Genomic DNA, 21,406 nt, shown 5'->3' on the forward strand with positions numbered 1-21,406 from the left:
TGTGCATCACCTTCGTAACAAAATGACTATCGACAAAATTCTTTTATTAAGATGTTCGTTACATCCTCAGGAATTTTCTTCATATTTGGATCGAAGGGATTCGATGAAATTTTATAGGAGTTATCTACCTTTACAAAATAAATTTGTCGCTATGTCGGTTTAACTCAAAAACCGTTAACAGTATTCACCTGGAATGATTTTTTTTTAGACCCTTAGTTCGAAGTAAAAGGTGAAGACCAAGTTCTCAATTTTGACTTTTGCTTGTGTTTGCATTTACTCCAACACTTTCAAAAATGACAACCGGAAGTGACCTTGAGTAAACCTGAAGCAGCCTTTGCAATTTTTTCATATATAAGTACGCCTAATCCATCTCCTGTTCTGCATACAAAAGAATATAGAAACTATTTTTAGAATCAGTGTGAAAGAAGCTATGATTTGAGACAAGTGACATTAACTTCACCGAAAGTAGCACATTATCTCTCTTATTTCACTCAAAAATATATAGAAAAAAAATATGTATCATATCAGTATTAAGAAACTTATGATTTGATGCCAATTTAAATATTGAGCCAACCGGAACTCGATTTTTTTCAAGAACTGTGGAAAGACCTTCAATTTTTCTCTGAACAATTGCTTTTTAAATATTTGTCTTCCTCCACCAAATTTTGTTCTTGCGATAAATGTTTGTTTCGCAATTTGTCGCTAAGAAATTTCTTGTATTGCATCGTATATTTTATGTGAATTCAAATGTCAACCTGCTTTGCCGAACCATTTTCTTTTTAAAAGTTATCTCCCTATTCACTTTTTATCATATATTTTTCGTAATAAAAAAAAGAGATATCGACAAATTTCTCTTACAAACTGTTCGTTAAAACCTCAGGAAATTTTGGCTGATTTGACAGGAGTTATCTACCTTCAGTATGTGATATTAACGTATAACCCGTTATGTGATATTAATGTATTTTTTTGGTATTTGTGGCACCTTGGTCCGAACAAGCTCAAAGCTCAAGGTCAAGTTCTCAATTGTGGCTTTTTCTTGTTTAAGCATTTCCCCCACTAATTTAAAAGATATATAGAAAAGAACATGTGCAAAATGTTTGCTTTATTGTAAGAAGAAATGCTATATTTTTTGTGAAACAATATAATAACATCTTATAGGAGTTAGTGCCCCTGAAATGTCTAATCATAATGTAAATTGACTTTTACTTAAATTTGGCTCATTATAAAGCCATATGACCTTTCACAAAAGGATGGGGGACATATGACCTTGAAAAATGACAAGTTACCTTGGGAAAAACAGGAAGTATCCATATTTGCACTTTTTTTTTATAAAAAAGTACTTGGAATAAATATTATTTGTAATTTAAATACATTTCCTTACCACTCAAGACTAGAAATTACTTTCGATCAACCGGAAGTGGCCACTTATCTCCTGGTTTAAAGGCAAAACAAATTAGAAACTTTATATTTTTGAAATGAGGGTAAAAGAAGTCTTCATATAAGACTGGAAGAGACTTTTACTTCACCGGATGTAGCGGATTATCATATAAAATTGTAAAATTTAATCTGCAGGTTTTGGTTAATATCTCTGAAACCAAAGCAGTTAGAGGAAATCTGCTGTGGGTAAAATTGTTCATTAGGTCAAGATCTATCTGCCCTGGAATTTTCAGACATTACTTTTGTTGGGTTGCTGTCCCTAAATTGGTGATTTTAAGAAACTTTTGCAGGTTTTTGGCTATTATCTTGAATATTATTATAGAAAGAGATAAACTGTAAACAGCAATAATGTACAGTAGAGTAATATTTACAAATAAGTCAACATGGACAAAGTGGTCAATTGACCCCTTAAGGATTTATTGCCCTTTAAAGTAAATTTTTAACAATTTTTAGAAGTTTATTAAATTTTTTAGCTGTCAATTCTGTGCCTAATTATTTATAGATAGAGATAACTGTAAACAGCAAGAATACTTAGTGAAGTAAGATCTACAAACACATCACCAAACCCACATCACAATTTCCTCATGTTTCTTTGTTTAATATGCACAAAGACCAAGGTGAGCGACACAGGCTCTTTAGAGCCTATAGTTTTGTGTTTCGTCCTGTGTGACGTTTTCATTTTCTGACGTCAGACACGCGAAGCAATGTATATGTGGTTGCTGTGTTAGATGGATGATTTTTGTGCTTCTGTGTTAAATAATTATTTGATTACAGATTATGAAACAGTGATGACTGCTGTACCAATATATTGACAATTTGACCTATCATGTCTGTTTTGTTCACGCATCAATGTTGATATTATGAAATGTGATGCACCTGTCATACAAGTGAGAGGTTTAGCGCTATAAAACCAGGTTCAATACACTATTTTCTACATTTGGAAATGCCTATAGCAAGTCAGGAATGACACAGTTGTTGTCCATTCGATTTATGTGTTCTGTCATTTGATTTTGCAATTGGATTTGTGATTTTCTGTTTTAAATTTTCTTCGGAGTTTTTAAAACTTAAACTTGATTGTCTACATTGAAGGTAGCACATCACCTCTAGTTTTGGTAGGGTTCGTGTTGTTTATTCTTTAGTTTTCTATGTAGTGTCATGTGTACTGTTGTTTTTCTGTTTTTCTTTTTTCAGTTTTAGCCATGGCGTTGTCAGTTTGTTTTATATTTATGAGTTTGACTGTCCCTTTGGTATCTTTCGTCCATCTTTTACAAAGATTTTAACTTCCAATTTCCAACCTTTAAAAAAATGCTGTTATTTCTTATTACTGCATATGAACTAATAAAAGAGGTATATACTGATAGATACAAGATTAACCCTTGAAATGAATGCAATACTTTAGTCATGCAATCATTATGTAATCAATTACTATGTTATTAATGGCAAAATCGTGGTCAGTTAACTTGAATGCAATTAGAATGACATCTCTATAACTACACACGAAATTTCAACGTTATCTTAATCAACACAGCAGGAGCTACAACATAATGCTTCAAAGTATCGCTGTCGTATTCCATTCTCTCATAAATCTCTAATTATTGTAAACATCCTTACCACGTATTAGTAGATAAGGTTTGATAACTTGTAAGATTTGATTTATACATTCTATCCAAAAGACACCCTTTGGTAGATAATGACTCTAGAAACAACATATTATAAAACCAACCCTCTCGGAGTATCCATGAAGAAACTCATTTCAATTGAAAGTGGAAATATCTGGTACAATTTTGTAGACTTAAATAAAATTATTTTAAAAGACATTCAAGTATATCTATAATTTCATTTATTTGTTTTGTATGGTTTAAAACTAATATATACCAAAAATTATTCTATTATCTCATAAACATTATTTTGTTAAATATAACTATATCATTCATTCAAGATTGTCACTGGTTTGCTTGCAAGGTCGTTAAGAACTGATCATTAAGTTTCTTAATTTAATAAGACAAATTGGACTCAAAGATGGAGATTCTTATTCCAAGTTATAATGAAATTGTTCCCTTTTAATTATATACCTATATGGAGTTATTTTCTTTCAGAACGTCAGGTCATTCTTTTTTAGAATCAACCCGGACGATACCATGTTTCAATGATATATGCTCCAAGGCATAAAATAATGACCTGTGGAAGGTCATTATTTTCCTTGATAAACATGCAATTTATGATTTACTTCAACTCTTTATTCGTCTAATAGTTTTTTGTTGCCGATTTGGAAATTTATTTTTTGTTAAAGTTCAATCGATGATAGGTGTTAAAGAAACCGTCATTGTAGTTTTGCATTTTAATTTTAGAAACAAATAACGTGAAGTTTTGTTGATTATTGCTACAATAAAGAAACATTAATGTAGACTTTCATAAAATAAATCCAGATTGAACATATTCGTGTGTAAGATTTTGAAAATCTTTTTGAGTCAACTGAATAGATTGATTGATTTTTGGTTGCTTGTTGGACGTCCAGTGGCAAATATTTCATGAATGTTCAGAACGATACACACTGAATAGGAAATCATATTGTGACCTACATGTATTTATATTCGTCTTCGTGTTAGTTCTTAACTTTTTAAAATTTATGTATACCTATTACTCTATCAAATGATCAAATAATAAGATAATCGTATATTCTATTGAATAACATAAACGTAACTCACAAAAGGGTTGGGTGCGGAGGGTATATAATTATATCCTGATCATCTTTTAATAAAATGTATTGCTATTCAAAAGACAACCTTTCTGAATTTTTCATTCGATTCAAGTAAAATAGTTAAAAAAATAACCACTTTTCCGCGATAGAAATAACATAACAAATAGAAAAAAAGCATACCCCTCCCCCTTTTCCATAAGCTTAGTGGTACAATAAATAACTTACAATGTGCCTTGTATTTGTCATACACCGTTATCGGATGGTAACAATACATTTGTGTCTTACTTCGTGCAGTTACAGTAATATTTTTATTGGGTATGGATAACAATTTTTAAAAGGTTTATATCTAAATTATTTAGTGAGTTTTATATCACATTTTAAACGAGCCGCAGGACGTATTAAAACCTGAACGCATTAGAAAGGAATATCCCACTTAAGGGTTTTCGGTAAAATAGGATACTAAATTTTACAAATCTTTATAAAATTAATATTTGTTTACGGTATATGTGTCAGATAATGCATATTTTAAGGTTTTCTTGTCGTAGAACACATCTCGGGATGTCAGGATTGTTCAAAGAAAGACCTCACTCCGGTCGGTCTTTCATTTGATCAATCCTGACACCCCTAGGTGTGTTCTACGACAAGAAAAACCTTAAAATATGCATTATCTATAACAGCGTATTTCGTCGCTGAGCTTTTTATGTTTTGTATATTACAATTTTTCAAGACAAACATATCTCACAAACGAGCTTTGAAAGTTTTGGCAAAATGAATGCTTCCAAAATGTATGTATGTGAACTTGAACATTTTTGTTTTTTTAGCAGTGAAATATAAACTTTGACATTTCTGGACTATCTAAGAACTTAGTTTTTTTCACAGAATGTACAATTACTTTTTTTCCAAAGTCATTCTTCAACGATTATCAAGTTTTCATACAACATTTTGGAAGCAAACTTTACAAACAACTGACATTGGCAATTTTGTAATAGGTCTTATTTCAAACATTTTGATTGGTCTAACTGTATGCTATTTTTGTAATACCAAAGATTTTCTCCCGCCGAGACTTTTGGTGTCAAAAAGTTTGTTTAGCCAAAAAAGTCATATACAACATTTTAGAAGCCCAGCGACGTTGTATTTTTTGTTAAGTTGTTTGTCTTTTTTTAATGTAAGGTACAATATGCAGTTAGATAACACATGTTTTATTTGGCTGTCAAAAATATAATGCTTCAAGTTGTGATATTCATCTGATAATCTCTAAGAGCTACTTGTAAAATTCATGTGTTTTGCATTAATATTGTGTATACAATTATGTCAGACCATAAATGAAGCAGACACGCTGTCATAATGTATCTGGATTTCTCGACCCTTAAGGACAAATACACCAACAATGTGTAACACCCCCTCAGAAAAACAGGCATACGTACAAACACAAAAACAGAACACCATAACAACCACTTTATTCCAAAAATGTTTAACTTATGCCCAAAACCAACCGATTTAGTAAAAAAATTATAATTGGCACCTCCAGAAATCATTATTAGCTCACCTGGACCGAAGGGCCAAGTGAGCTTTTCCCATCACTTTGCGTCCGTTGTCCGTCGTCCGTTCTCTGTCAAGCGGAACTTCAGTCAAAGATGTTTGAGACTGTACATGATCCAATTTTAACTTTTAATACAGTTTTAACGTCAATTGCTGACAGAACTATTCCTAAGACCTCGGCAAATCCTAGACATCCCAGCAAACCATGGTTTGATGACGCTTTTGATCAAGCCATAGGTGACCGTAAAAAATCTGAAAGACGGTTTAGTCAACAACCAACGACGGAAAACTTGAGTAATTTCCGTATTTTTCGTGCTAAGGCACGGCGGACTTGTAGGCAAGCCCGACGAACATCCTGGAAAAAATTTGTCTCGGGGATTACATCTCGCACTCCGATGACAAAAGTTTGAAATATAGGGCAGTATTTTATCTTTACTGCTGAAGCAGGAGCAGTAATTTTGGCTTTGAAATTTATTGCTTCTTCAGATAAATCCAAATTTATTATATGTTCAGATTCACTTTCATGCTTACAAGCTATACGAAATACTAAAATTAAAAACCCAACAATCCTGAAAATTTTATATGTAATGAGGAATTTAAAAATTCTTTTGAAAGAAATAATATTTCTATGGGTTCCGAGTCATGTTGGAATCCTTGGAAACACAGCTGTAGACCTTGAGGCAAAGAATGCCCTGGGTGATCCTCTATCTAACTGTGATATACCATATACTGATTTTAAATCTAATATTAGAGAGTATGTTTTTAATATATTGAAAAATAAATGGAGTAAAAAAGATGATAATAAATTGCATGAAATTAGACCTAATTTAGGCAAACCTTTTAATAATATTAAGTGCAGAAAAGATCAGTGTGTTATTACTAGATGTCATATTGGTCATACTAGAATAACACACGAGTATCTTTTAAAAAATGAAGATGAACCACAATGTGTTCCTTGCAACTGCAAGTATACTATTAAACATGTTTTAATTCATTGTATTGACTTTGCTGATATATTCGTAAGAAGCATTTCAATGTCAATAATATGTATGATTTATTTAATAATGCTCCATTTACAAATATTGTTGCTTTTTTAAAAGAAATTGGAATTTATTATAGCATATAAAAATGTTATTATTATTTAAATCGATTTTAATTTTTATCACGCTATTTTACTGTTGATTTTTATTTGTATATACTCAATTTGCTTTAGTCAAGAATTTTAGTATATTGAAGGACTTTTTGTCTTATTTTAAAAATATGCTTTAAATTGTAAAAATATTCGAATTAGCTCTCGCCGCGATATAGCCTTTTTGTGCTAATGCGGCGTAAAGCAACCAACAATCAATCAATCAATCCGTCGTCCGTTGTTGTTAACTGTTACAAAAATCTTCTCCTCTTAAACTACTGAGCCAAATTTAACCAAACTTGACCACAATCATCATTGGGGTATCTAGTTTTAAAAATATGTGGCGTGACCCGGCCAATCAACCGAGATGGCCGCCACAGCTAAAAATAGAATATAGGGGTAAAATGCGGTTTTTGCTGATAACTCAAAAACCAAAGCATTTAGAACAAATCTGACATGAATTAAATAGTTCATCAGGTCAAGATTTATCTGCCCTGTAATTTTCAGATGAATCGGACAACCCTTTGTTGGGTTGCTACCCCTGAACTGGTAATTTAAAGGAATTTTTGCTGTTTTTGCTTATCATCTTGAATATTATTATAGATAGAGATAAACTGTAAGCAGCAATAATGTTCAGCAAAGTAAGATTTACAAATGAATCAACATGACCGAAATGGTCAGTTGACCCCTTTAGGAGTTATTGCCCTTTATAGTCAATTTTTAACAATTTTTCATAAATCTTAGTATTTTTTTACAAAAATCTTCTCCTCTAGTACTAAAGGACCAAATTAAAGCAAACTTTGCCACAATCTTCATTTGGGTATCTAGTTTAAAAAATGTGTGGCGTGACCCGGACAACCAACCAAGATGGCCGCCATGGCTAAAAATGGAACATAGGGGTAAAATTCAGTTTTTGGCTTATAACTCAAAACCAAAGCATTTAATGCAAATCTGACAGAAGTAAAATTGTTAAAAAGGTCAAAATCTATCTGCCCTGAAATTTTAGATAATTAAGACAACCCGTTGTTGGGTTGTTGGCCCTGAACTGGTAATTTTAAGGAAATTTTGCTGTTTTTGGTTATTATCTTGAATATTATTATCGATAGAGATAAACTGTCAAAACAATTAATGTTGGCAAAGTACGATCTACAAATAAGTCAACATGACTGAAATTGTCAGTTGACCCCTTTAATAGTTATTGCCCTTTATAGTCATGTTTTAACCATGTACAAACACATCACCATCACTAAAACACAATTTTGGCATGAATCCATCTGCGTCCTTTCTTTAATATTCACATAGACAAAGGTGAGCGACACAGGCTCTTAAGAGCCTCTAGTTAACTTTTTTGAAAAAAAAATACCTTTAAAAGAAAACCAAAATTATATCAATTCCCCATAATGAAAGAATAATAGAGGAAATTAATAAGAGTTATCTTACATAAATCACAAAGAGGGTAAGCAATCAATTTTTAATTATAGCTTTATCAACGTTAGAACAATTTTCCACTAAAAATGAATGTTACTTTATTCAAGTAAAAGGACTTCATCTACCAATTTTGTTAGATAGTATGAGTTTTTTTATGACAATAGATACACATACTACAATAGATAATTGTCTGGGTAAATGACAAATTCATTCGTAGTGTGATCACGTGATCTTTGCTAGAATGCTAGAAAGGTCACGCTGCGTTTACTGCATACAAAGTAAATTTTTTCTTAAGTTGGACGAATTATAGAATTTTCTTGAGAAAAGAGTATATGTGCATAAGTTTTATGATTAGCTATTAAGTAATAAAAAATGCATCAAGTTCTTTTTTATTTGAAGTTTCATATGACTTTGACAATTATAGTTGTATTTTGATTTTTGAATCAAAAGTCATAAGTCGGAGAAACAGTCTTAACCATGGCCAATACGAGAAAACCAGAAAACAACAAACAACAGTCTACTTAAACACTTAACAAAAGCAATGAATAGAGCATTGCTAATTCAACCCAAAAATAATCCAAGGGTCATCTCCTTAGCTGATTATGGATATCGAAATAAACGTTGAGCATCTATCTTGCACAACTACAAACATGCCTGCAAAAACTTATGAAATATATTTTGTATTCAGATTCCGCAATCTAATATGGTCTTAGAGGATGAAAATGGTAAGACGTTATTGGCAGAGACTGTATTTGAAAAAGCAATTTCAGCGTTAATAAAAGAATTTGTAGAATCAATGAACATTAGTGGCATTCATCTAAGACCCGACGAAGTCCGGTGGGTGATTACAGTTCCAGCCATATGGTCAGAAGCTGCAAAGCAGTTCATGAGAAAATGTGCTTATTTGGTAAGAAATTTTATGTATATGTATCAGGTATTTTCTTAATTTACTATTTTGTAAAATGCTTGACACCTTTTGGCCTCTTTTTAGAATGCCCGAGAGATAAAGGCTTACAATGTTGACTTATTTTTTATGCTGTGTACATGTACTAATGCCTAGAAAAATTAAATTAAGTACATCAGTTTACAAATGGTTTTGCGATAATGACGGCTTTTTAGCGCGTGCATTTAAAAGAGATTTAAATACCAGAAGCAATTTAACTAAAATATTTATAATTCCTAAAGATACTAAACTGGACTAGTTTTTGTTTTTTATGAAATGTTTTAATGTTAGGTTACTAGGTATTTTGCAGATTTGCCCTGATATGGTAAATATATTGTTGGTCGATAAATCTGTTCAAACCACAAACACATTTGGTGAAACACCGACCATTACATTTTCAACTGGTTCGAGACCACAATTATTTCGTAGTCCATTTCTTTCAGAACATGAATGAAAATAAAAAAATCCAACCTGCGCTTTATCAAAGAAACTTTTACAGAGTGTTGTACTACTTTTGGGACAAACTATAGAAAAATTATAGAAAACTTCATCGGCTCTAACTCAAAATATGGACAATTTTATGTTTAGGGCGTCTTGAAATCTTTTGACAGCATACGAAGTACTAATTTGAAACCTTTTTTCAGCTGGACCAAATCACTACTTTCCTTTAAAATTCTGGACCCAAATTTTTTACAGTGTAATTTCACCCCTACTTGCAATTTGAGGCATTAAACATGGAAAAAATAAATTTGGAAGGGGTATAAAATTAATGGCAAGTAACCCACTGTCAACACTAGTGACAATGAACAACGAAAATCAAGGGACAACAATTGTGGTCTCGGACCAACTCTCTCTTGTTTTTAACTGTCAATATTACAACCTTTAAAAAAAACACGGGGTTACACAAACAGCACACACATAATTAATATCGTATTTTCGTGTGTTCCGAACAGATAAGAAGTTTTATTAGCAAAATAAGATAAGCTTGCAACTTTTGGGTTATCAGAGCATTTACCAGACAGCAGCAGAGTCGTCCGAAAGTGGGTGATGCACATTGACTCGTCTCTTTTAATTTCACTGGTTTGTTATAATATTGGTACACAATTCTTTCATCTTTAAAATTCGTCAGATTATACTGACCTCCAAATTGTCTTAACGCAGTGGTGAATATGATACGTTTGTCTCTACTTATCAAACAAAAAAGACCATCTATTAAATCTTGCGATACCTTTAAAAACATGACAGCAACTCTTTTTAATTATTTTAGAGCATGGATATAGAACAACGCATACCAGTAAGCTATATAACGTGTGCACAGGTTAAGCGTGTCTGCTTCTATTTTAGAATTTAAGAATGAGTTCATTATCAATTTAATACTGGATCCAAAATTGACCCATTTACAAAATATATAACAAATTATCATCATTCATAAATAAACGTCAAAAACCCAAAATATGTACAACTGCTCTTTGCAATCTCAAAAAAACTATCTAGAAACTATTCTACTTAAATGTATACACTGGTTAAAATTTGTATTCTTGCAAGTTTTGTCCTTGGTCAGGAACAAATTTGTATTTCTGGTACAATAATGTACCCTACAAGTTTTCACACGTCTTTGTTGGTACAATTATGTAGCTCACACTTGTCCTATACGGTACAATAAAAAGTAAAATCACAAAATACTGAACTTAGAGGAAAATCCATTCGTAAAGTCCATAATCACATAACATGGCAAAACCAAATAACAAAACGCATCAAAAACGAATGGACAAGAAGTGTCATATTCATATAATACGGTTCATCTTGTAAACGTACAGGTCCGTATTTCTTATAGGCACCAACCTGTTCTTTTTTACACTTAGTAATATTATCTAATATATACGATCCAGCGATCTCGAATATCTACGTACCGTACTCCATGTCTTTGTCTTCTAACGTATTACAATCGGCCCTGAGCAAGGAATCCCTCCCGCTTATATACCCCGATGGAGGGTGTACACAAGTGCCTTCTTAACAGTATCTGGTTTTCCTTAGGAACACCCCTTTTCATTTGACTTGACCCAAAGTTTAGCCACGAAACATCTTAATCTTTTCTAAGTATTACCTAAGTACTAACAGTGCATAAATTAAGGCTTCTGCCGAACTGTAACTAATATAAACAATCTTACTTATATTTCGTTCTTCTGTTGTACTGTTATACAATGTACCACTGTCCCAGGTTAGGGGGAGGGTTGGGATCCCGCCAACATGTTTAACCCTGCCACATTATTTATGAATGTGTCTATTCCAAGTCAGGAGCCTGTAATTCAGTGGTTGTCGTTTGTTTATGTGTAACATATTTGTTTTTTGTTCATTTTTTACATACATAAGGCCGTTAGTTTTTCTCGCTTGAATTGTTTTACATTGTCTTATGGGAGCCATTTATAACTGACTATGCGGTATGGGCCTTGCTCATTGTTGAAGGCCGTACGGTGACCTATAGTTGTTAATATTTGTGCCATTTTGGTCTTTTGTGGATAGTTGTCTCATTGGGAACAATACCACATATTTTTTTCTATATTAGATACAAAATCATCACAGTTATTTGCTTTTTTTATCGATCAGGGAACTGTTTCTCCTATTTCACAATAAAGGTGGGAAAAAAATTTAATAGAAAATAAATGATGAAAAATGTAAAAATATTTATTCACTGGCTTTAAAATATACTATAGAAAGCCAACTCCAAGCTTTCCAATATAAAATGTTACAGAGAATGGTCTCACATAATTATGATCTTGAAAGAAATTAACTTTCACAAACAATAATGAATGTGCTAGTTGTAAACAAATATGAACTAGAGAGTATGATTTGTTTGAATGTACAAAAATAAAACAATTATCGAGATAATTTATTAATTGATGGTATTTAGTTTTTGGGGTAAGAATATTTTTAATGAAAGACAGTGTCATTTTGTGTTTATTGAATTCTGATAACCTAGTGTTCTATAACTGTATTCTACAGGCAAAGAATTACGTTTAGACAGACTTGTTAGTATCTGTGCGTGCTTTACTTTTTTTTTTAAACACGTCTCTTATTTTCACAATATTGTTATATAAGCTTAAGACAAACACGAGGGGGAAGTGATTTCTGGAAGTTATTTAATCAAATTTGTTTTAATGTTATTATATATTTAATGAACTCCAAACTATTGTTAAGATGTATCGTATACTGTGTATTCACATCGTTAACATGTAAATTTTTACAATTTTTATTCGCATAATATAAATAGAAAAACAATGCCATCCATATCATGTCATTCACTTATGTCTTACAATATTGTATAGTTTACACTGCTAACAGGTCAATAAAATAGAAAGAAAAAAAATCCAATGTTTTAGAAAGGAATTTGTTTTGCTTTAAAGAATGACCATATCTCACATAAATTCTTTCAACTAGCATTCAAAATTCTGGTCAGTAATCTGATCAATTAATTACATAACCCACTAATTTGATGTGTAATCTATTCATTCTCGTCCTAAATAAGTAAAACATTTCCCACTGAACTCAAGCAATCATTCAATCAAACATTATCCTGCTGTTTCGTGTATATCCCACTTGTGTTTTATTTAAGGCATCCAACAAAAGATCAATAATCGTAAAGTGGACGAGATAATCCGTCCAATTAACAGATGCCAAAATAAAATGATCCTAATAAAACATTAACCAAACATCAAAGCTGTACTATATTGCAGGCCGGCATTCCTGACAACCAATTGATAATTGCCTTAGAACCAGAGGCTGTATCAATTTACTGTCAAAATATACCAAGTAGAGATATCGATATTGGTGGTGATGCAATTACAGTTTTCAAAGAAGGGACTCAACACATGGTCGTCGATCTTGGCGGTAAGAAAGACATAATGATATGCAGTCGCCGTAAATACATTGATTACAATAAAAACATTAGATACTTCAAAAACCTAATTTACATAACTGTTGAATACATTTTGATCTCCGTCAAGGTTTTCAATCGTTATAATGTTACCGTAGATACTCGCTTATAAGTCGGAAGTTTGGGAGTAAAATTCAGAATCCAGAATTTTACCAAATATTTATTGCAACAGGATGCAATTAACAATTCTCCTAAACAAATTCCTCTCAAGTAGAAATCATTCATTATTCATTCCATTCGTTTGAGGAAAGTTATGTTGTTTTAGGCTTAGAAAAGTATCCTTTCGTAATATATAAGAACATTATCATTAGATAAATAATTGTAAGAAACTTGTCTAGTTACAAAGTCATTTCAATCCACCATTTTCTACATAATAAATACCTGTACCAAGTCAGGAATAGGACAGTTATTCATTCGTATGATGTGTTTGGGATTTGATATTGCCATTTTATTAAGAAATTAAGGAATTTGTTCTCATTTGACAGGAGTGTGAATGACCCCTAGTGTCTTCTTTTATGTTTTATTTTATGTATCTCTTTATGTTATACCACCAAATAAAATTGAGAATGGAAATGGGGAATGTGTCAAAGAGACAACAACCCGACCAATTAAAAAAACAACACCAAATGTATGGCTTAGTGGTTGGTATCTTGATCATTTACAAGATATAAGATTATTTGGATGGGCGACCCCTGAACCTATATATTAGACCAATCATCGGTAAATGACAAACAGACGGGTGATGATCTCGACTAAGATTACAATATATTGAAAAAATTGGGTTATGAAACGACCTCGGGAATGACGCTATATGTCATTATGAATATGTATGGCTTATGGTAGGGATCTCGACCATTTACAAGACATTAAATCATAGGACTCTGGGAAACCTCTGGAAACTGACCTTTGGTTTCATCCATATCTGTGTAACGTGACAAACAAGAAAAGATATGAATATGCGTTGGGATCCAAATCATTCATAAAACAAGAAGATGTAGTATGATTGCAAATGAGACAAGCTTAGAGATAAAATAACACAGACATTAACAACTATATGTCACCTAACGGCCTTCAACAATGAGCAAAACCCAAACCGCATAGTCCGTTCTAAACGGCCTCAAAATGACAATGTAAAACAATTCAAATGAGAAAAAAAAATAACGACTTAAAGGGAAAATTCACGATTTTTTACTTATGGTTTAAATACGTTCATAATGACATAATATATATATTCACAAAGTTTTATCGCTATATGTGCAGTAAAAATGGAGAAAATCGGTAATTAATGAAAAAATATTAACTACTCCCTGTAGGTCGTAACGTTTCCTCCTGGTTTTTACATGCCGGGATTTAAAATACAATCATTAAAAGTCTTGGTTTTTAATCATATTGTAACCTAATCGTAAGCGCGCCAATGACTTATGCTTTATCTAAAAACCATTCGATAATAAGATGATAAAACGCACAGACGTGCAATTGTACACATTCATGAGATAAATATTATATGTTAAACGTATATATTCGAATTATTTTTGCAGTAAAAACACAAAAAGTTATAAATTTAATTTTAATAAATGCATTTTCGGACTGATAAGGTAAGCACATTAAAGTACAATTGTAAAGACAATATGTTGGTGTACTCTTATTGACCTTTTACAATCTCTGCTATGTCTAGGTTGATACGATGTGCGAATTCATGGTCATGTTTCAATACTCGTATATGGCTTGTTGAAAGGTAAATTGTTATTTGCACTTCGGCATTTCACCACGCCTCTAGGGCACACCTTGCCAGGTGTGACTGTCTATTCGGATAAGTGGATTAAAAAAACAAACAAGGGAGCATTTAATACACACATTTAAAATACATATTCAAGCGGGTGAACAAATAGAAATAGATCGCTGTGGAATTATTTAATTATATTTGGTGCTATTATTTATTTGAATTCAAATAAGTTAATTTACTTAGAAATACACAATTTTCGTTTAAAGACGGGAACATTAATGCATGTGTCAGACTAAAATGATATACATCTTTTGTCCTTGATTTTTGTTTCATAAAAAGGGGAACTTAGAAATTAAAAAAATAGCTTTACCCAAAGCATTTTAATTGTCTTTATTATGCAAAATAATGTACGAGAACACTTAATTTAGACTTTTGACTGAAGCCATGTATTAATTAATATCTGAAACTATCTGAAGATAACTCTACCGAAGCGGAATATAATGTGTACGAATAAAGAAAAAATACTTTTAAACAATTGACAGGAAATGTAAGGATCTTCTAGGATTGGAATCGAAAAATTACGAATATAGATATTCTTTTCAAGTGTGAAAAACGTCAACCAAATTTATTCATAATCGGGGACATCCTTATTAAAACAATCTTTGTCTCACAACGTATAATACTTAAGTAACTACTTGACAAACGATGTATAAAAACAAAAGACAACAAATTCCATGTCATCTTTTCCTATTTTTGAATATAATTATAAGTCTGTTTATCTGGCAAGAATACCCCTAAAGCGGACAAGCCGTTTATTCTTTAAATTGCTGTCATTGAATATCAAGAAAGAAAATAAATCCCGAAATTGATTTAAAACTTTAAAACTCAATATTTTTCCTAGAAAATATTCACATCCCTTGGGGATGATAAGTGTACGTGCAGTTGCATACATATTACATGACGAAAGAATTGTGATGATGACGAATTTCTTCCTTTATTCGAAAACAATCTAAATGATATATATATCTGTGATTTCACTATGTTCACAACTTCGATGAACCAAAGCAAGTTATATATCGACCTGTATTTAAATCAAATTGTTTCTTTTCTCCTTCTTCTTCTTTTTGGTATACAATATAAAATTGAGAATGGAAAGGGGGAATGTGTCAAAGAGACAACAACCCGACCAAATAAAAAAAACAACAGCAGAAGGTCACCAGGTCTTCAATGTAGCGAGAAATTCCCGCACCCGGAGGCGTCTTTCAGCTGGCCCCTAAACAAATATATACTAGTTCAGTGATAATGAACTCCATACTAATTTCCAAATTGTACACAAAAAACTAAAATTGAAATAATACCAGAGGCCAGAGGCTCCTGACTTGGGACAGGCGCAAAAATGCTGCGGGGTTAAACATGTTTGTGAGATCTCAACCCTCTCCCTATACCCCTTACCAATGTAGAAAAGTAAACGCATAACAATACGCACATTAAAATTCAGTTCAAGAGAAGTCCGAGTCTGATGTCAGAAGATGTAGAATAGTCTATCGAATTCTGTGATTACATACTGTTAGCATACGTGAACTAGGCTATTTACAAAACTTTTACCCCAATTTTCACAAAATGCATGTTTCTTTCTTATGTTCAATGTATACATGTATATATTTTAAATTACGCTATTATAATTCTTCCGTAACTTTCTACCCAGGCGTATAACGAATCGTCGACAAGTGCGTACATATTTTTAAATCAATATTTCTCGTATGTTCCAATCTGTCCTTTACTATTGACAACGAGAATATGATACATTTTCCCAAATCAATCCTTGGAAAAAATATGTAAATAGATTTTTATTTCTTCCACTCTTTTTTTTTAAAGGAGGGAAGGGTGGGTATTATTCATATTTTTTATAAATAATATTCTTTACATCAGAAATTTTATTTATAAACAAGCGTGTGAGTTTAGTATATACGGACTAGTGTATTTTATCGCTTTCGGACACGCGAGACAGAGATGTATATTACCTGATAGTTCAAAATGGAAAGTTATAAGTTATCGGCCGTGTACACTGATCAATATCTATAGAAGTGAAACGAAGCATGAACTTGCAAGCCCGACAGGAAATCGCTTGAATACCTGGACGTGTCACCTCACATCCCTCGCAATACCTTTGGGAGTAATACCTTTAGTCATACTGGTGATCAGATGAGGGAAGATCCGAATGTATTTGAATAAAATTTATTGCCTAAAAGAATTATGAACGAATTAAATTTTCGAAAACAATTTTCACGGAACACTTATTTATAATTTGAACCTTTGACTTTTTAACTAATTCCAATATTAACAGTTTAAAAATAACAGACTATATATAGTTATTTAAAAAAAATAAGAACATTTTCCGTATCAAATTAGTCAGATAAAACAACCGTACGATTGATGAGATATATATCGACACGCAATTACGACTACATCGGTTACTGTAGTTTTGGTCCTTTGTGTTTTATAGACACATCGTGATTTCAGTCGGAAAAGACGACAAAATGGCGGAACGCAGAGAACTGATACTCAAATTTTAAAATCGATGGTGATCTCTTATCTAGTGGAATAAAACTTTAATATCTATAAATTTGAGCATTTTTATACATAATGGACATACTATCATTTTTTTTATTTTTTTGCGAAGTTTCCCTTTAAGTTATGGGCAAAAAATAAAACGAAAAACAAATAAGTTATCACATCACAGAATAACATGCTCCTAATTTCGGACAGACAAAAAGCTATAAAAAGTGGGGGAGTCAAATATGTAAGCGGATTCCAAACCATCCCCTTACTTTGTGGTGGGGGGACAGTGATGTAAAAGAACATCATTTAAGAATGAACCATAAAAATCTGTTGCAAAAGGCTCAAGTCATCAGATGGATACAAATAGATAAACATATGTATTACAATCACTACAAATGTCAAAAAGTCTGAAAAGACCATTTTGATTTGTCTGAACAATTTTTAAAAATTCTTGACATAGTATGAATTTGAATTTAAGGTTCTTGATTGTTCTTGAGAAGTGTCTTGACAGTATGAACATTGTCTTAAAATTTATCGACACTTCCTCTATCATATTTATAACAGCCTGGATTAGTCTTGACCTATTCTTGACTGTCTTAAATTTTTCTCGATCTGCTTGACATTCTCAATAATGTCTGAATGTGCCTTGACACAATCTTGACATTCTTAAATATGTCTTGACACTATCTCAACAGTATAAATTTCACATGAAATGTGTACAGACTCATTCTTCACTGTTTATGATATTATGGCTAAACTAAACTTTGAAGAATCAAGGATTAATTTGGTATAGAAAGATACCCTTTTGGTGCAACTTAGTTTGAATAACCTGAATAATCCCCAATGCAGTTTAAAATGTACTTTAATTTTATATTTATTAAACGTTTAATTAATTGTTATAACTTGAAATATAAGTCGAAGTAACTGACAGATAGCATTTAGATTTTTGCCATTCGTAAAACTGCCAGTCAAATTTGCTTTTCTAAAAGAAGTGTTTTGTAGGCAGTTATAAAATTTGACTATGTGTCTCTTCTGAACCCCACAATTCATCTTTTGGGTTGGTGTGGCTAAAGAAAGAGAGAGGGGGCCTTTCGTGTAGCTCTCTCTTGATTCAAAAGCCTTATTCATTTTTTAGAACAACCCAAAAAAAACTTTTATTCAGATTTGAGTGTTCAATTTTATTATTGTTTTAATAAAAAAAAATTGTGATAACTCCTTCCTGAAAAGGTAAAATTTTGATGGGGTTCGTGTTGTTTATTCTTTAGTTTTCTATGTTGTGTCGTGTTTACTATTGTTTTTTCTGTTTGTCTTTTTTTTCATTTTTAGCCATGGCGTTTTCAGTTTGTTTTAGATTTATGAGTTTGACTGTCCCTTTGGTATATTTCGTCCCTCTTTTATATGCATATCTATTTGAGATCCATGATTTCTATAGAAATATATTTCTATAGAAATCATTGATGGGACCTATTATAACTACTCTTTTTTTATTCTTCCTGGTGTAGATAATAATTTTCTTTCATCATTGGGATATACTCAATTTACTGTTATGTTAAAATACTTAACTTCATAATTTTGATAATGAAAATCCATTTTGATTTTTTTTAAATCATCAAAATGATGATTTTCCTAATTTTTATCTATCAACAAACTTTTTAAAATTGTAGTGGCATGGCAGGTCAACTGATAAGTTGGCTAATTACAGGTAAATCAGCTATTTTATTTGACAGTTGCGTGTACTCTGTGGAATACCTTAATTTTATGAGGAACATCCTGTCCATGTGTAATACATATACCAACAGATGACATTACACACTTTTTTCTTCTGTTAAATGAACGATTTGTATATTATCACAATTTGCTATTTATATAAACCACATTTTTGTACAATAATTATTTACCATTTTAACATTGAATATTGTGAATGTAGAATGAAATATGTCTACAGTATGATCAGCTTTAATAATTTGATTTATAAGAATTTGTAATTTTGTAAAAAACCTACATTTAAATTGTTTTATATCAACACACCTACATTTAAATTATTTTATACAATATATTTCATAGCCATATTTGCATTTGTCAAGATATCTAGGTTCCAAAATTTTTAATTATTTTACATGCCCAACTTTTTTGTTGTTGAAAGAAGTGTAACTTGAAACAACGAATGTAGGAAAAAAAGTTACGGAAAAAAAGTCACAGAAAAAAAGTCACAGGAAAAAAAATCACAATATCTATCTTGTATGAAATAGTTATATGGTCTGCACATATATTTATAGGAAAAACATTCTCAATATATTTGTCTTCTATGAAAATGAACATATTTTAATTCAGTTTTATACTCTTTAATTTTAGAAAAGATATAAATTGCAAAGCATTTAAATGAAGCGTGTACATATTGGTGCCCTTCTGATAATTCTTTGTTTTAATAATTTTTATATTTCTTATGAAGGAGATGTGAGTTAAACATCAACAATTCCTATAACAGTATTTCATGTAAAGACAAATATAGATTAAAGTTATATCATGAGTAATGGTCATGATTTGTAAAACTCAGAGTTGTCAAGTAAATTTAAGACACTATTAAAAATGTTCAGAATATGTCAAGCCATACTGAGAAAAAATTAGAATGTCAAGATTATGTCAAGAAATGTCAAGACAGTATTCAAATGTCAAGAATTTGTCTAGAAATTTTAAGACAATATTCAGAATGTCAAGAATATGTCGAGTAAATTTCAGACAAATTTAATATAAATTAGAATTTGTCAAGTAAAATTAAGACACTAGCCATACTTTTGAAGAGTAAAAGTTCATGCAAATCAAGACAAAAACTGGTCTTTCAGATTTTTAGACTTTTGCAGTGAATGTATAACACCGCTATAAAACCAGGTTCAGTCCATCATTTTCTACATAATAAATGCCTGTAACATGTCAGGAATAGAGCAGTTGTTGGCCATTTTATTGATGTGTTTCTTCTTTTGATTTTGCCAATATGGATTATCCGTTTTGAATTTTCCTTGGAGTGCAGTATTTTTGTGATTTAACTTTTACGAGCATAGAAGGGGATCAAAAACTTGTAAGTGACCATATATATAATTCAAATCTTTGTTTAATATTAAAAAACAGGAAAATATATGGTTTAGGTGTAGGTATCCCGATATTGTAGAATGTATTAGAACATAGAACATAGGGATGGAGAAACCTTTGGCACTTTATGTTAATCAAATATTCAGGAGTTGACAAACAGGAATATTAGTACAAGATATTGAACATATGCAAATGACACGGAAAGGGGATGACCACTAGGGTCTTAACCTATTTATCGTTTAAATAATATAGTCACCTAGGTCTTACCGTGTATATAATTAAAATCATCATGAAATGACAAGCCACAAAGTATATGGTATAACAGATATTATCATCCTTCTTACATGACATATTAACTTTCTCAAATAGCACGGGATCGGGTGACCCTTGGGATTTAACTTTTATTACATTTAATGTGGATTATATGATCAACCAGAATATATATGGTTTAGGCTTGGGGATGTTTTTATGATATTAGAACTTTTAAATCTTTTCAGAGGAGGATTGGCTAATCATTGCGATTTCTAACCCGTTATATCATCCAATACGCTGTATCATGTTAAACAATTGCCATCATAAATATCGTGTCTACCACTAAATATTTTCAAGTTATAGTTATTTGAATATTAAAAAAAATATAAATCCCATTGGGATATATAGCTAACCTCTCCTTCCTGTTTTGCCCCTCAAAGTAACTCTTTATGAACCCGATTGCACAAAAAAATGGAAAACAACACGTTTTATAATTCATTGCGTTCGAAGCGCTTTTCTGGATTTACCTTCATCAGGAACGCTCAAAGCCATACATTTGAAATCCAAAGATGTATAGGTACCGAAAATCGTTGAAGAGCGAGCTATATGTCAAAAATACCAAAAATAAATAGCCAAATTCGTCTTAAGCCAACTTTGTCTAAGGGAGTTGAAACCATAGTTTC

General features: G+C 31.6%; 1 protein-coding gene across 1 annotated transcript in view; it reads left to right on the forward strand.

Moving 5' to 3' along the window:
- The window catches only part of LOC134684599 (heat shock 70 kDa protein 12A-like), a 57,781-nt gene that overhangs the window by 9,502 nt on the left and 26,873 nt on the right, over positions 1 to 21,406 (forward strand). The window contains exons 2-3 of the mRNA XM_063543898.1: positions 8,920 to 9,138; positions 12,906 to 13,059. Of these exons, the coding sequence (XP_063399968.1) occupies positions 8,920 to 9,138; positions 12,906 to 13,059 (373 nt within the window). The remainder of the gene's footprint in view (positions 1 to 8,919; positions 9,139 to 12,905; positions 13,060 to 21,406) is intronic.

This window comes from Mytilus trossulus, chromosome 9 (assembly GCF_036588685.1).
Source record: "Mytilus trossulus isolate FHL-02 chromosome 9, PNRI_Mtr1.1.1.hap1, whole genome shotgun sequence".
NCBI lineage: Eukaryota > Metazoa > Mollusca > Bivalvia > Mytilida > Mytilidae > Mytilus > Mytilus trossulus.